Source organism: Hyalella azteca, unplaced genomic scaffold (genome assembly GCF_000764305.2).
Source record: "Hyalella azteca isolate HAZT.00-mixed unplaced genomic scaffold, Hazt_2.0.2 contig4178, whole genome shotgun sequence".
Lineage (NCBI taxonomy): Eukaryota > Metazoa > Arthropoda > Malacostraca > Amphipoda > Hyalellidae > Hyalella > Hyalella azteca.
The window spans coordinates 57,805-74,494 of NW_025934403.1; the positions used below are offsets into that span (position 1 = coordinate 57,805).

At 42.2% G+C, this 16,690-nt stretch overlaps 2 protein-coding genes across 2 annotated transcripts; both read right to left on the reverse strand.

The window, feature by feature from the left end:
- Nucleotides 1-400: 400 nt before the first annotated feature.
- Nucleotides 401-5,438, reverse strand: LOC108677986 (peroxisome biogenesis factor 10-like). Its single transcript, XM_018166306.2, has 6 exons — nucleotides 5,147-5,438; nucleotides 4,679-4,836; nucleotides 3,779-4,030; nucleotides 2,483-2,636; nucleotides 1,831-1,975; nucleotides 401-1,416 (listed from the first exon to the last, which is right to left on the reverse strand). The coding sequence occupies exons 1-6, from the start codon at nucleotides 5,328-5,330 to the stop codon at nucleotides 1,368-1,370; spliced, it is 942 nt and encodes a 313-aa protein (XP_018021795.1). The 5' UTR covers nucleotides 5,331-5,438; the 3' UTR covers nucleotides 401-1,367.
- Nucleotides 5,439-7,195: 1,757 nt separating this feature from the next.
- LOC108677983 (CCR4-NOT transcription complex subunit 2) lies at nucleotides 7,196-13,394 on the reverse strand. Its single transcript, XM_018166303.2, has 10 exons — nucleotides 13,269-13,394; nucleotides 12,447-12,739; nucleotides 11,887-11,991; nucleotides 11,494-11,632; nucleotides 10,471-10,661; nucleotides 9,230-9,269; nucleotides 8,849-8,971; nucleotides 8,085-8,208; nucleotides 7,623-7,795; nucleotides 7,196-7,276 (listed from the first exon to the last, which is right to left on the reverse strand). Exons 1-9 carry the CDS (start codon nucleotides 13,340-13,342, stop codon nucleotides 7,640-7,642), a joined length of 1,245 nt encoding a protein of 414 aa, XP_018021792.1. The 5' UTR covers nucleotides 13,343-13,394; the 3' UTR covers nucleotides 7,196-7,276; nucleotides 7,623-7,639.
- Between the last annotated feature and the right edge of the window lie 3,296 nt (nucleotides 13,395-16,690).

Below are 16,690 nucleotides of genomic sequence, written 5' to 3' on the forward strand. Positions count from 1 at the left end.
GCACAGCCATGGACATAGAAAAACAAAACAAAGTATAATAAACAAGCTGACTTCTCAGACGAAGCAGACTCGTCACTTCCATTAAATTATCAATTATCGGTTGCATTCATTATTTAATGTTTACGAACTTTTGGTAAGCCATGACCTAACAAACCATAGTTCGTGCGCTGTAAGTAGCATTTTTTATGAAAACAGTGGCATTTGTTATGAGAACTTCGTCATTTGTTGTAACATTTTCGGCATTAGCAATACAACTTAATTATTGGCTACAGTGCCCAGTGGTTAAAGTTCAGAGTACCAAGATTGGAGCAGAGAGGCGCGGGTTCGATCCCAGCTCTGTGCGCCAGTTTCTGGTCAGAATCGGCGACGTGCCTACGGCCTAATAAACGCTGAAACCGCTATTATTATTAGTATTATTATTTGTATTGCAAGTGGCAGCGTCGACGGCACACGCAACAAACGACATTCTCTCCAGCATCAGAAGCGCACGTTTCATGCCCCGTAAATTAACGTAAATTATTGACGTGACGTGCACTGCCGCACTAAGAACACGCGTCCACCAACCCTGACCAGAATAGTAACCGAGAAAACAACGAATAACTTACACCAATAATTGCACTTAAGGCTAAACCCGTTCTTATCGAACGCTTAACAAGTCAAGTCCCAATACACACAATAACGCCCAATACGTTCTTATATACATTTATAACATAATGCGATTTGATGAGATTTTTTTAAGCATTCCAGCCCTGGACACGAATTTCTTTGCCCGCCTAAAGGCGGGACCGCGTGGGAAACCTCCTTTCTTTTCGTACACTTTACGTGTTGTAAAGTAAAAACAAACATTTATTACGATGAAGTACGCAATTGTTTCTGATAAAAATCTTAAAAAGCTATACTAAACGTAAGAATTTAAATAAAAAGTCCAGCATAGCCAACCTGAACAACAGCTATCCGCGGTGTGCATCCTTCAGCTTTTCATTCGTTATAATCGAAAAATTATAAGCATTATCATTCTTATTAATTAATAAAAAGTATTAGTACCGAGTTACAATGGTATTCGGACCCGTGCGGTATCAAAATACCTCAACATGATGAGGTTTAAAACATGAATATTTGGTATCGTAGAGCTATTTACCACGTGGTATCTTCAAATATCTAGAGACCTGGTACTTACGTTCTACCATATATACTTCAATATGAGACATGATTTGAACAATGTTAGGTATACTACCAATGCATTGACGGGTGCGAGGACGGATCTCATGTGCACAATGTAGTCGCTGATCTGCCTCGAAAAATATTAATTTTGAGGAATGACAACAACAGCCTGGATCATGCCTCTCGCCGCTCTCGTGAGGAATGAATCACTGGAAGTTCTTCAGAGGAATGACATCGCGCGGCTGCACTGCATATCTGCTCAACAAAGAAAATAACAGGGGACGTTTTAGTAGGCGTATTATAAAATTAACGATACATTAATAGCTATAAATATTATGGAATGAGATGTCCTCTCAATTAAGACAGTTTAGAGCCCTCGGAGCTTCCTTAATTTTGATAGGATGTCCTGCGAACCATTTAAGTACTTCATGAGTCAATTAAAACTACCCCAGAAATCTACAACTCTTCCGAAGGCACCACGTGTCTCCGGAGAATAATACCTCATGCCCCTCGGAGAATAATACCTCATGCCCTCGGGGAATAATACCTCATGCCCCTCGGGGAATAATACCTCATGCCCTCGGGGAATAATACCTCATGCCCCTCGGGGAATAATACCTCATGCCCCTCAGACAATAATACCTGATGCCCCTCAGGGTGTCCCCTCACCTGCAGAGAGGGCAGCGGGCTTGGTTGGCGGCGAGGGCGCCGTGGATGCAGCGCCAGCAGAAGACGTGCCCGCAGGGGCAGAGGGCGGCGTTAGTGCGTCTGCACAGACACAGTCTGCACACCTCTGCGTCCTGCACCTCTACACCTGCAGTGCAAACATATACTGAAAAGCTTCTGTATTGTCGTTAACTTATAACTATTTCGTTTCCACATTTATGTTGTTGTAGTCTACCTAACCACATGCACGTAAATGGATAGTATTCCTAAAGGGAGGCAATACTATACGCAACATGCCGCGGTTGGTTGCTATACCCACGGCAAAAAGCAGTAGTGTATGTTTATTGACGGGAAGAGTGACGACATCATAACGCTACGTCTTAACTACAACTTCGTTTGCATGTAATTAGCGCGTACGTCATCATCAACGCCAGTCAGTGGTTACCTGCAGTTTGAAGACGTGAAACAACGTCAAGTGTTGCATGACGCCTGAATATTGCACAGACACTTCATAAACGCAGGCTACACGCCTCTTGTTTTTGACTGGATTTAAAAACTTTCGTCCCTGCCCTCGTCAGGACAGTCGCTGCTGTCCCCGCTACTCACCCTCGTCCCTGCCCTCGTCAGGACAGGCGCTGCTGTCCCCGCTACTCACCCTCGTCCCTGCCCTCGTCAGGACGCTCGCTGCTGCTGCAGGCGGCGCACAAGGAAGGCACCGCCTGTAGCAGCAGCTGCAGGAGCATCAGGCGACCTAAGAAGCGCAGTGAACTGTCGGTGCTGTGGTCGTTAAGCCAGCTTCGTATCGAGACCTGAAACAGACATAAGCAATTACTAGTTGAAATTAGTACATGCAATTAAAGCTTCAAATGACATCAGAAATACAGTCAGAATTTCTAATGGCTTCAGCTATTCACTGACACTTTTAAATGGCCTCGACAATGCAGTTATCCATTCAAATGGCTCTCATAATACAGTTCATTTGAATTCGTGTACACAATTACAAGGAATTTCAAATTTGCAACGTCTTTAATATTTATAATTTCAATTTATAATTTCAGAGACTTATGACCATTTATGAACTCCCAAAAGCAATTCATGTTTAATTATTCAAAAGTATTATTTTTAAAAATATGCCTACGGTATCATAATACAAAATATTTCAATACATGATTTATTGAAAACCACGTTGAGAAGCTGAGCATTCAGTCTGTCTTAATCTCGCAATATTTATTACAAGAATTCAATCATTATAAACATTTAACACTTGAAGATGAGAATATCAGCATTATTTTCAGAGGTAATTCTCACTGAATTTGGTGAGTAAAATCATAGTACTTGGAAGCCGTTGTTGGGAATAAAACTTAATTATGAACATAAAGAAATACAAGACTAATGCGATCACGTTAAATTTTATATGATACGATTGTATTAAGAACTAGAATTGGTCACAATTAGCCTGCAGACACATTGCCTTCATCAATGCTACTTGAGCGTAAATCCTTGTTTCTCCTCAGAAAACAGAAGTTTACGCATTTTCCATTTATGGAAAAAATGCACTATTGTGCTCGCCATGTCCGTCTGTCCGTCCGTGACCTCAAGTTTTCGTCGACGAGAAAATGCGCTCTCTGTCGCTCACTGCAGTGAGACTACTGAGTTATATTTTTTAATACATTAACGGCAATGAACGTCACGATGAAATAAATTATAAAGCCACAGATAATCACATCAGTTGTTATCGCTCTTAATTAAGCCTGATGAGAGTAATCACATCAGTTGTTATCGCTCTTAATCCTGACGAGAGTAATCACATCAGTTGTTATCGCTCTTAATTAAGCCTGATGAGAGTAATCACATCAGTTGTTATCGCTCTTAATTAAGCCTGATGAGAGTAATCACATCAGTTGTTATCGCTCTTAATAAAGCCTGATAAGAGAGGTAGGATTTGACTCACATATCGCACGCCGGCGACACGCTTAGCGATGTGGTAGTGCACACCCCGCATGAAGAAGAGTGCAAGGTGCAGACGGTGCAGTGGTGCAGCGAGGCGGTGCAGTGCACTAGAGCACAGCAGCAGTGTCTGGCACAGCTGTGGGTGCAGGAGCGAGTGCAGGAGGCCCTGGGACAGCGACTGCTGCAGTAGGCGCAGCAGCAGGCGCCCCAGGGGCGCCCCTAGAGCCTGCAGCCACACCACCGCGTGCAGGCGCTGCCGTAAAATTCAGTAATTTATTTTGCACGAAGAAGTTCTATCATCATTCCTAAACTCTATACAAGTCTTAATTGTCTTCAATATTTCAGTTTTAGCTGTCATCATAATACAATTGATACAAACAATCATTTTTATTGTTAATTTTAGTTTTTGAAAACTACGTAGACAATCTGAAATCAAAAATCATTCAGTCAAGCATGGCTCACCATCATTTCACACCGATTATCATCACCCCTCACAGTTTACCATCACTACCATCAACCCCAGAGTTCAGCCGCTGGATGTGGGAGCTTCTTCGAGTAGAGCGCCCCCTCTCACCACCACTACCATCAACCAGGCACCACCACTACCATCAACCAGGCACCACCACTACCATCAACCTGCCTCTGCGCAGTGGCGGCACCCGTCGGAGGAAGCGTGCGACTTTCGGCGGCCAAACTCCCCGACCTCAACCCCACCCCGGGCCCTGGTCCGGGGTACCTCACCACATAACCTCGGCCCTACAGCTCTGAGCGACCCCCTGTCGGTGGTGTCGTACTTACGCGAGGGGGTCTCTTGTAAAAGCGAGACCGGGGAACCACAACAACAACAACCCCAGAGTTCACTATCCCCCCCAACCCCGTAGCCCAACAAGTATGGACTCACCCATGTGGATGGGAGGGATGCGCGGGAGGAATGTAGCAGGAGTAGCCCCGTGTACTCCTCCCCCAACGTCTGCCTGAGCGACAGCGTCGTCAGGGCGCCGTACGTCAGCTGCGTCAGGAGCGTCACCACAGCGTCGTGCTGTAGGTAGAACGCCCCGCCTGATGTCAGGAGGGGGTGGTGAATACGTGCATTATATATGTTATATATTATATTATGTTATATTATATGTTGCATACGTGGATTATCCTTGTTATATATTATATATGTTATACATTATCTTATATTATATGTTGGATACGTGGATTATATATGTTATATATTACTATGTTATATGTTGGATACACGGATAATGGATTACTGGGTGACTAGGGAATGGTCGGTACGAGGGTGGTGAGGGAATATGCTTACAAGGGTAAAATCCAGAATTGCTGCAGTCAAATCAGTGTAAATAGTGACAGTTATTGTTACCTTTAAGACGCTGCACAACATCTGCAACAGCTGCGTGCAGTTGCTGCAGGAACGCTTCGTCCTTCTGCACGGCACGATATATCGCTGCAGCAGAAGCAGCTGCTCCTACAGCTGAAGCAGCTGTTCCTACAGCTGAAGCAGCTGTTCCTACAGCTGAAGCAGCTGTTCCTACAGCTGAAGCCATCACAGGGATTTTTGAACTCGACGTGAACGTTGCATCTCGAGAGACACTAAGCTAACTAAGACTAATTAAGCAAAGTAAAACTAGCCATGGTTTTTCTGCATAAGCTGAAAACAAGCTTTATGAAGTATACGTTAGAACATTAACATTTACAAACATTTGAATGATATAATGAAGCGAATCATTTATTATTTAAATGCACTGACAATTCAGGAGATTGATACTGAATACAGACTTGAGTTTGAGCGGTGAATAAAGAAAGACTAAAGGTGCCGGCAAACACTAAGCGCTATCAAGTCTTAGTTTCGACACTAGTGGTGCTACTTAACCCTCAGTCTTGGCACTAGTGGTGCTACTTAACCCTCAGTCTTGGCACTAGTGATGCTACCTAGCCCTCAGTCTTGGCACTAGTGGTGCTACCTAACCCTCAGTCTTGGCACTAGTGGTGCAACCTAACCCTCAGACTTGGCACTAGTGGTGCTACCTAACCCTCAGTCTTGGCACTAGTGGCGCTGCCTAACCCTCAGTCTTGGCACTAGTGGTGCTACCTAACCCTCAGTCTTGGCACTAGTGGTGCTACCTAACCCTCAGTCTTGGCACTAGTGGTGCTACCTAACCCTCAGTCTTGGCACTAGTGGCGCTGCCTAACCCTCAGTCTTGGCACTAGTGGTGCTACCTAACCCTCAGTCTTGGCACTAGTTAGGTTCACCAGCAACACTGCACATCGTTTTCAAGTATTGCGGCAAATGCACGGCGGCAAAAGTAGTGGCCCTTCTGGCAACTCTATCAGCTGCCGAGTTTTAAAAAGAATTAATTTTGTCTTAATTAATGTTTCATTAGATTCATTATTAGGTATAAGATTCAGGATAAGGATTATAAGATTGATTTCAGAAGGTAAAAAGAGCACCAAGACGGATAGACGATAAGGTACCTGGTATCATTTAAGAGTTCGTAGCTCCATCAGCCAATAATTGACGGTTTCTTGGGAGCAACTCAACAATCGCAGACGAAAAATCTGCCGCTACGCGCACTTTGGTCGCTAGATGCACTTAGGTCGCTACGTGCACTCAAACCGCTGAGTGTATCAAAGCGGGATATGGTAGTTTGGCCCCTGATTAACATTCTACAAGTAAAAAAAAAAACTTGACTCGGGGAGGATATGGCCTGGGGGAGCGTCAGTTCCCCTTGTGTTCCCCTGCAGGCGACAAAATTAGAGGGTGCGGACAAGGGCGAAGGTAAACAAGGAGGCACTACTAAACACAGCACAGTGTGCATATTGCATTTAAGTAAGCATTTCAGCCGAGTCTGTGTGTTAAAGTAAATCAAGCCACCACTGACAATATGGGCCGAAAAAAAAACGTATCAAAGTCAGATTCAATTTTGGATTAGATCCAACGAGGAGAAATTTTTTGACCAGACGACAGGTAAGAATTGATACTATAGGTAAGACCTTCGTAGCATCAAAATTAAAAAAAAAGAAAAACAGAATATTTTATGGTAGATATAATGAATAATGATTAACTATTAATCAAATTAATTGTAATCAAATTTCGAGCAATATATTTCAATGGTACAACCACATTTCACGAATTATAACCATAATTCAAAATGTACAATCAAATCTGTAGTTGCCATTTACAGATTGTTGAAATTTATGACAGGTCGCTAAAAATCTAACAACAGGTTATTGACAGGTCCACTATAGACGTCATCTTTATTGAAAGAGGAAGAAATTTAAATAATACACGATGGAAAAGCGGGTACACTTCTTACGAGCCCCGTTCTTCCCTTCTTCTCCTCCTGCATTTCCTCACAACACGGCTTTGCTTCCTCCCCTCTTCCTCCTCCCACTTCCCCTCTTCCTCCTCCCACTTCCCCTCTTCCTCCTCCACTTCCCCTCGTTCTTCTTCCACCACCACGTCGAAGTCACCGGTAATTGCACGAACAGCCTGGGAGGTCAGGGAAAATATTGACATATACTGTTTCAGATGAACATTTGTGCCAAAAATAATGTACTTGGCTGAATCTAAAATAAAGTATATAATGTTGCCGTACTTCAATAATCTAATTTAGAACAAAATCAAAGGTTTCACGCTGCTTGATTTTCATACGATTTTTAGGTAGACAAGAGAACATGCCTGTAACAGAGAACAGTTTCGAGCCAAAGCTATAAGCGAGGGAAACCGGTTAAACTTACTCCTTTGACCTTTGTATACTACTAACACTAGTTTCTTCAGTTTACAAACTAGTAGCGAAATAATAAACTAGCAACTAGCATTAGTAGCAACCACGTACTAGTGAGACTAATGCTGCTACGCTAGTGCCGAGGTGGGAGGATGGAGATTGTGCTGCTGCTGAAGGTGCTGCTGCTGCTGGTGCTGCTTCTGCTGCAGAGGCGGGATGGTCATGGGTTGGTTGTCGAGCTTGTCATATTCGAGGTGGAATTCTTTGGGCACCTTCCGCCAGTTCTGCAACACATGCAACGCAGTCAGCAACAAAAGTGGTATTTTGTGTGCAGTTCATCCACTCAAATAGTAAAGAAATTAAGCAGGAAACGAGAAATGAAATATGTACCCATGTGAAGTAAAGGTAGAAGTAGGGACCCACCGTCACGTAGAAGTAGAAGTAGGGACCCACCGTCACGTCGAAGTAGAAGTAGGGACCCACCGTCACGTAGAAGTAGAAGTAGGGACCCACCGTCACGTCGAAGTAGAAGTAGGGACCCACCGTCACGTCGAAGTAGAAGTAGGGACCCACCGTCACGTCGAAGTAGAAGTAGGTGCCGCGTTCGTACGCGTGCGCCTTCTCGACGGGCGGCATCCCAGGCGCGCGCGTCAGCCACACGCGCTCCTCCTTGTGGTACCTCCAGTCGCGGTTGTAGCTGCACAGTACATAACCAGTGTATAGTACACCATCAGTGTACTACACCCTCATTGTAGTACATAACCAGTGTAGTACATCCTCAATGTAGTACAGCCTTAGTGTAGTACAGCCTCAGTGTAGTACAGCCTCAGTGTAGTACAGCCTCAGTGTAGTACACCCTCAGTGTAGTACACCCTCAGTGTAGTACAGCCTCAGTGTAGTACAGCCTCAGTGTAGTACATCCTCAGTGTAGTACATCCTCAGTGTAGTACACCCTTAGTGTAGTACATCCTCAGTGCAGTACAGCCTCAGTGTAGTACAGCCTCAGTGTAGTACAGCCTCAGTGTAGTACACCCTCAGTGCAGTACACCCTCAGTGTAGTACACCCTCAGTGCAGTACACCCTCAGTGTAGTACATCCTCAGGGTAATAAAATCTCGGCGCCGCATAACCTCAGCATAACGTATCCTCTGTGGCTTACAACCCCTTCTGAATAATCCTTTTGCATACCAGCGAACTACAACAGGGCGTCGCAAGTACTCAAGTAACATTGATCAAATGCATTGTTCTGATTAATTCAACACCATTGTCCGAGAATATTGCATGAAAATATCGTTTCTATACAAAGGCTAATGAAGCCTAGCCTACAGTTGAGCTCACAGTTCAGCAGCAGCCATAAGTTGCCAGACGTCGCCGGCATTGGAGTAGAACATGTAGAAGAGAAGGTCTTCTCCGTACCGCTCGAACTGGATGGGCGCCAGCTTACCAGCTCTGCCGTACATGCTGCAACGTGAGTCAAGTTATTGGATGCTACAAGCTGTGACTAGAGCTACGTTAGTGTCGTGCAGTATGTGACACAAACTAACGCGCTGCATGTGACACAGCTGTAAATGACATCGTAATACGTTGCCTTTAACATAAGATAAGAAAACAAGCTCATGTTAAGGTGCGGTGTCACAACACATCACGCAATTAATGGGCTCATCAGGTTAACACGCCACACTGTCATGTGAGCTACAGGTTAACACGCCACACTGTCACCTGATCTGCTGGTTAACACGCCACACTGTCACCTGATCTGCTGGTTAACACGCCTGATCTGCTGGTTAACACGCCTCACTGTCACCTGATCTGCAGGTTAACACGCCTCACTGTCACCTGATCTGCTGGTTAACACGCCTGATCTGCTGGTTAACACGCCTCACTGTCACCTGATCTGCAGGTTAACACGCCTCACTGTCACCTGATCTGCTGGTTAACACGCCTGATCTGCTGGTTAACACGCCTCACTGTCACCTGATCTGCAGGTTAACACGCCTCACTGTCACCTGATCTGCTGGTTAACACGCCTGATCTGCTGGTTAACACGCCTCACTGTCACCTGATCTGCAGGTTAACACGCCTCACTGTCACCTGATCTGCTGGTTAACACGCCTGATCTGCTGGTTAACACGCCTCACTGTCACCTGATCTGCAGGTTAACACGCCTCACTGTCACCTGATCTGCTGGTTAACACGCCTGATCTGCTGGTTAACACGCCTCACTGTCACCTGATCTGCAGGTTAACACGCCTCACTGTCACCTGATCTGCTGGTTAACACGCCTGATCTGCTGGTTAACACGCCTCACTGTCACCTGATCTGCAGGTTAACACGCCTCACTGTCACCTGATCTGCTGGTTAACACGCCTGATCTGCTGGTTAACACGCCTCACTGTCACCTGATCTGCAGGTTAACACGCCTCACTGTCACCTGATCTGCTGGTTAACACGCCTGATCTGCTGGTTAACACGCCTCACTGTCACCTGATCTGCAGGTTAACACGCCTCACTGTCACCTGATCTGCTGGTTAACACGCCTGATCTGCTGGTTAACACGCCTCACTGTCACCTGATCTGCAGGTTAACACGCCTCACTGTCACCTGATCTGCTGGTTAACACGCCTGATCTGCTGGTTAACACGCCTCACTGTCACCTGATCTGCAGGTTAACACGCCTCACTGTCACCTGATCTGCTGGTTAACACGCCTGATCTGCTGGTTAACACGCCTCACTGTCACCTGATCTGCAGGTTAACACGCCTCACTGTCACCTGATCTGCTGGTTAACACGCCTGATCTGCTGGTTAACACGCCTCACTGTCACCTGATCTGCAGGTTAACACGCCTCACTGTCACCTGATCTGCTGGTTAACACGCCTGATCTGCTGGTTAACACGCCTCACTGTCACCTGATCTGCAGGTTAACACGCCTCACTGTCACCTGATCTGCTGGTTAACACGCCTGATCTNAGAGGCAGGAAGCAGAGGCAGGAAGCAGAGGCAGGAAGCAGGGGCAGGAAGCAGACTCAGGAAGCAGAAGCAGTAGGAGCACCAACCGTCAGGACAGGTTTGTATGCCTCGTTTAGACTGGCTGTTCTTGTCGCCTACGCCAGCTGACCCTCGGCCGTCACCGGCACCCATGTCTGAGCCTGCAAGTCATGACACAGAATCAGCATTACACTATCTACTTTGCTTTTATACTTTACTGTATTTTATTATTTTGAGACATCTGCTTCTGCATTCAATACATCCCACTAACATTCAATACATTCCACTAACTTTCACTTGCTCAAATGAGTATTTTCTGTTGCTTGCTGATATTTTTCATCGTAACCCATCCATTCGCAGCAACAAGAAGTTTGTTTCTTCTCCTTCATCAATACATTTTATCAAAATCAAACTTTTACTTTCTGGGTTTATGATAGTGAATTGTGATACAAAAAAAAAGCCTTACCTAATTAACATGGTTGTAAAGACTAGAACAAAAATGCTCAATAAATTCCTGGTGTGTCATTTATCCTCAAATTTATCATCCACGTAAGTTCCCACCTCTCTGATCATAATTTTCATTATGTGTGGCCCAGTTCTCTCAAATTAACACATGCATGTTTAAACTTCTCTCCTTACCTCCTTAGAGACACAATTTTTCCCTTGTAGGAGAAGCTTTGATTTGCTCATACCAACATCACCTTATAAAATAATTATCATAACATTATACTGCTTTATTTCTGCACGAATATGTTTGAGACATTTAAATAAAAATATACTCAAAAATACAGCAATCTTGAATTTGTTGTGAAAAATAAGTTTCCATTGTCAAGAAGTGATACTTTAACTTTAAACAAAATGCTTTGCCAGGCCTCATGTTGGGCAGGTATCTAGCATACTGTAATTATCATACGTATCAGCTATGAAATAAAATCATAGAAGCAAGACTCTAGACTTAAACAAAATAATTTGTTAGCATACAAGCCACAAACTGACCTGCAGAAGTGATGTTTAAGGAACTACTTGAGGAGACGGCATTGCTGTTGCCACCAGCTCCCCCAGACCCTGCAGTAGCAGCACCCCCGCTGTTGCTGGCACCACCTGACTTTTTGCTGTCGCCTCCAAATGCCTCGCCTGTTATGAATCAAACAAATTTACTGGAGGGCAATACAAAATCCTTCTTTTCATCATCCATATAACAATGAGATGTAGGTATGCAGACTAATTCACTAACTACCTGCTAGTACATAACTATCAATTTATTAAGTAGCTATGTTATCTGCCAAAGTAGTTGAATTACAGCAGTATATATCATACCTCCTCAATTTGGTACCTATATAATGCACTGATAAATGACAACAAGAAGAGCAGCATCAGGTTCCACTCACTGTGTTGTTGTTTAGCTTTGCTCATATGTGACCCTGGTAAGGCAGGAAAATCTTCACTACTCATAGTAAACTCGGAGGGCTCTGAAACTGGCTGCTTCACCATGCCTGCACAGTAAAAAAAATATTATGCACAAGTTTCAAGCAGTCATGATGGATTGCCATAATTTTACTGGAAAATATGCATAAGTATTTTAAATTTAATTCTGAGAGCATAACTATAAATCGATTTTTGGGGGGTTATAATAATGTGATGAATATTGATATAGGTTTGCAAGATAATTTAAAATTGACTTCACAAAGAAACAATCTAGGAAAAATCTTCAAGTAGTGTTTAAATTCTTTGACAGAACAAAGTGGCTTAATACACACAAACTAATCACAATTTAATTATTGTCATTTATACACTAATTCTGACATTGCCCTTTCTTGATCTTAATCACAAAATATAAGATCTTCACCAATATTGATTGAATTGAAACCTAGTAATGTGAGAAACTAATCAGAGCCAAAGAATGCTTGTTATTTTTATTAACCAAATGAAAAACAAAGGCGCTACTCACCACCCCAGCCATGCCCCAAACTACCATAAGATGTGCGTCCCCCACCATGAGTGCCCCCAACTGTCATGGAGTCTCCCACCACTCCACTACTACGACTCAAGGAGGGGAATTCAGATAAGTCTAAAGGGGAGGGTGCAGTCTCTGAGGCGCTTGTGGGGAAGTTTCCACCCCCAAAACCCCCACCGCCACTGTTGGTGCCGGTAAAGTTTGTATTTAATGGGCCCAAAATTGATGAGCCCGAGTTAGAAGGGTTGTAGCCACTGCTCCCTCTTCCCATCAGGCCTCCCATTGGACTGTTGAGAATAAATTAAAAATTATTAGTAATTGTTATGTGATGCTTACATTGTTGGCTGTATTATTGTCGAGAGCAGGAATATCCAATAATGTTTTACTTGACCTGTAAGACTCGCGCTAAGATTATTGCAGGACACAGAGCTTGGGAGCCCAAGATGCATAATATAGGTAATGCTAAGAGGCATATTAATTTGCAACACCAACCAATGAAACAGCCTATTCAACATAAACCAGCACAGCCAAAATGCTGAGGTTTAAACTTTAAAATGTGCAGAAGTTCAATGAATTCACACGAGATGTTAAATATACCTACTTATATGAATAGAGAAAAATCTGAATTTTGAAATACATCAACTTTTACATCTTCATTGAAGAATGGGCATTCTGTTACCAATTATCTATAATCATCATTATAGGTACCATATATTTTTGAAGTATTCATAATCAAAATGAATTCATCAACAAAAACAAGAAGAATGGATATACAAGTACAACATCCATCTCATTCATTATATGAACATAACTTACTTGAGTCTATGAATTTGCTGCAGGACATCACTAACAGGATTCCGTTGTTGGTATGGAGGTAAATTGCCAGTCATCCTGGCATTAATTTTATACTAAATTTGGCTCAAAAGAATTGCTGGAAATCTGTAAAAAAAATATTGTATTGCATTAAGTGATTAAAACAAGAAAATACCTACTGACTACAAACTACTTTCATTCTTCAGCATTCTGGACAGAGCTACAACTAAAGAGTCTTTTAAAGCAGCTCTAATGCAAACCAGAGGAGAAAATCTTTTTTTCCTAAGCTAAGATCATTGAAGGACTGCACATCAATAAAATGCTTGATAATAAAACACAACAGGAAGTTTTAAAATACATGATACAAATTTTACTTTACAAGTATATCGGTTCATCTTTGCTTTAGAAAAGACTAAGGACAGGAAATTTGCCTAATGAGTTGTGCATTGCAAAGAGAGGAGCATGGTTAAATGGCTTTCTTCATAAATAATGATTATTTTAATTGTGCATTTAAACTTATTTATATCTTTTTTGTTATACATAAAATTTATGCATTAAAAACAAGCTTCTTGTCATTTATTGCATTCAGTTTCTTAAAGCATGCATCCATGATTTGCAATATATCCATAAAATTGGCTCATTTGCAAGCCTTTTCTCATAATTATTTTCTTAGAATAAGCCAGCTGAACAACTTTACTTATTTTGATATAGTAAACCTGATCAATACTTAGATTTACTGAAATGCTTCTGTATGTATAAATCATTTGGTGTTTTATATTCCATTGAGCATATAAGGTATTAAAAAAGGAGAGATTCAATAGATTTCATGTCAATTCTTGTATCACATCAGGTATCAATTCTTACACTTCCTAAGTTACATATTAGCTATATAGGTATATACCTGTTACACAAATCACACTAGGTGACACCACACTGTGTTGTCTAAGGAGATTCAGGAAATGCAACCATTTAAAAGTCTTCAGACAAAGAGGTTATCCATGCCTATAGAGAGCACGGTCAACATAAGACAATCTCAACTTTTCACTCTGTGCCTGGCAGTACAACTTGCTGGCAGGGCAAGTGGCCTTGCCAGCAGTGACGTCCTGGTGATATACTAACAAATACATGTGAACAGCTCATCGGGCATTGATATGATTGTACTATGGAACTTGGGCACTGGGCAACCAAAGTCACCAATCGGAAATATCAGGCAGAATTTTCCAAGAATCCTAGGTAAACCCGATCTTTAATGTCTAATTTTTCAAATTACACAGAAAAAAACCCTCTTTCTTGAATTCAACTGACAAATTCAGACAAGGGCCATAGCAATGTGTCCAATTGTCCATACTGTACTTACAAAAAATACCTAAATGGACAAAAAATACTGAAAATGAACTACAAATAAATTTAATTACCATCAACTGGGGCTACTCGGGACACTTTTGAACGTTTTTAATTCATAACTTCTTACCATGAAACATTTCATAAACAAGTTTAGGCTCATTTTAAAGCTCTTTGCGAGGGCTATCAAATGGCATCTTCAAAAAAATTCCATATGCTACTCGTAAGGTGCCAGAAGCAAAAAAAGAGTGTCCCGAGTAGCCCCGTGGAATGGGGCTACTCGGGACACTTTGAATAAAACTTCATTTTAAAACATTTGAAGCATGCAGAGCATACTCATCCATTACTAACAGTACTCTGAAGTCCTCCTCTTTCATTGTAAATGATGTAGAGTTAGAATAAATGACATTTTCTGAGATTTTTACTTGTTTTTCCTTTATTGATATGATATTACCATATACATTAATTACCGTACCAGGTACCGTAAAATGGGATTACTTTGACCGGCGGGGTAACTTTGACCACTTTTCGTTTTTTTAACAAAAACCCCCAAAACTCAATCTCAATAACGATTTGACATAGAAAAATTTTGTCAATGGCCATCAAAGGCCTGATACTGTCAACCGGGGCAACTTGGGACGCACCTCTGACACGTCGTAAAACAGTCATAGTAGCGAAACTAATTGGAATATTGCTAAACTAAATATAGTGGCCTAAACAACAACATTTTTCCTATCTATGTAGTATAAAGGAAGTCGAAAAATACGACATTTAATAGCTTTGAAAAATTCCTGAAAAAAATGGTGAAAAACGCTATTTTGAAAAGTTACTTCTGCTAAGGTCTGTAGCAAAAAAAATATTGGCCGTATTAAAAAATTTTACTTACATAAAAGTTGCACCCAGGTGTCGGCTTGAAAACGTAATTGACAGATTTTGCCTATCTCATTACAAAAAAAAAAATGGCAGCCATTTCCGCACGGCGGGGCTACTCGGGACAACCCCCCTGGGGCTATTTGGGACACCCCGGAAAGCACATTTACAGTAGAATCTCAGTTAGCAAAGGCTCCAGTTAAGAAAAAAATTGATTAAAAACAAAGAATATTGATTACATTTACCTCGCTGAGTGAAAAAAAATTCACTTATCATCTCACAAATTACAAGCCGTCCTGTAAGCTTACAGATACAGAAAAAATGCTATGATGCTGCTGATATGAAGCTTGCAGTGGACAAGGTTGTTGTAAATGCTCAATGGCATGTTCATGGATACCATAATATGGCATCAATAATACAGTAATATCCCATCTATAAAACGGTACCCTCAACTGGGTGATTCGGCCATGTTCATAGTGATGGCCAAAGTGGGGTAATAAACGGTCATAAACAGTGGCCAAAGTCACTCAGGCGTTTATGACCCCGGTGTTTATGGCCCGGGCGTTTATGACCCCGGCGTTTACGACCCCGCGTTTACGACCCCAGCATGAATCAAAAACACAGCCAAAGTCACCCCAGTTGACGGTAATTAATGTTTATGGTAATATCATATCAATGAAGGAAAAACTAGTAAAAGTCACAGAAAATGTCATTTATTCTACCTCTACATTGTCTACAATGAAAGAGGAGGACTTCAGAGTACTGTTAGTAATGGATGAGTAGGCTCTGCATGCTTCAAATATTTTAAAATGAAGTTTTATTCCCAGTGTCCCGAGTAGCCCCGGGGCTACTCGGGACACTCTTTTTTTGCTTCTGGCACCTTACGAATAGCATATGGAATTTTTTTGAAGATGCCATTCGATAGCCCTCGCAAAGAGCTATAAAATGAGCCTAAACTTGTTTATGAAATGTTTCATCGTAAGAAGTTATTAACAAAAAACGCTCAAAACCGTCCCGAGTAGCCCCGGTTGACGGTACTGAGGCTATGTAACACAATAGAAAGATTTAAAAAGTTTGCATATCTAATAGGTTAAAAAATTAATAATGTGACCCACAAAAAAGAGCTATTATTTAAAGCCTGTCGGAGTACCCCCTCCAATTTTTTTTTATTTTTTGGTAAAATAACTCCAGGTTTTGATGCATTGTAATAGAAC

Bases quoted from the DNA above. Each gene is read 5' to 3' on its own strand.
- LOC108677986 (XM_018166306.2), bottom strand. From the start codon at position 5,330: ATGGCTTCAGCTGTAGGAACAGCTGCTTCAGCTGTAGGAACAGCTGCT. The intron at 4,837-5,146 runs GTAACAATAACT...TCCTGACATCAG, and splicing joins TGTTGTGCAGCGTCTTAAAG to GCGGGGCGTTCTACCTACAG. The intron at 1,976-2,482 runs GTGAGTAGCGGG...TTTGCACTGCAG, and splicing joins TGACGAGGGCAGGGACGAGG to GTGTAGAGGTGCAGGACGCA.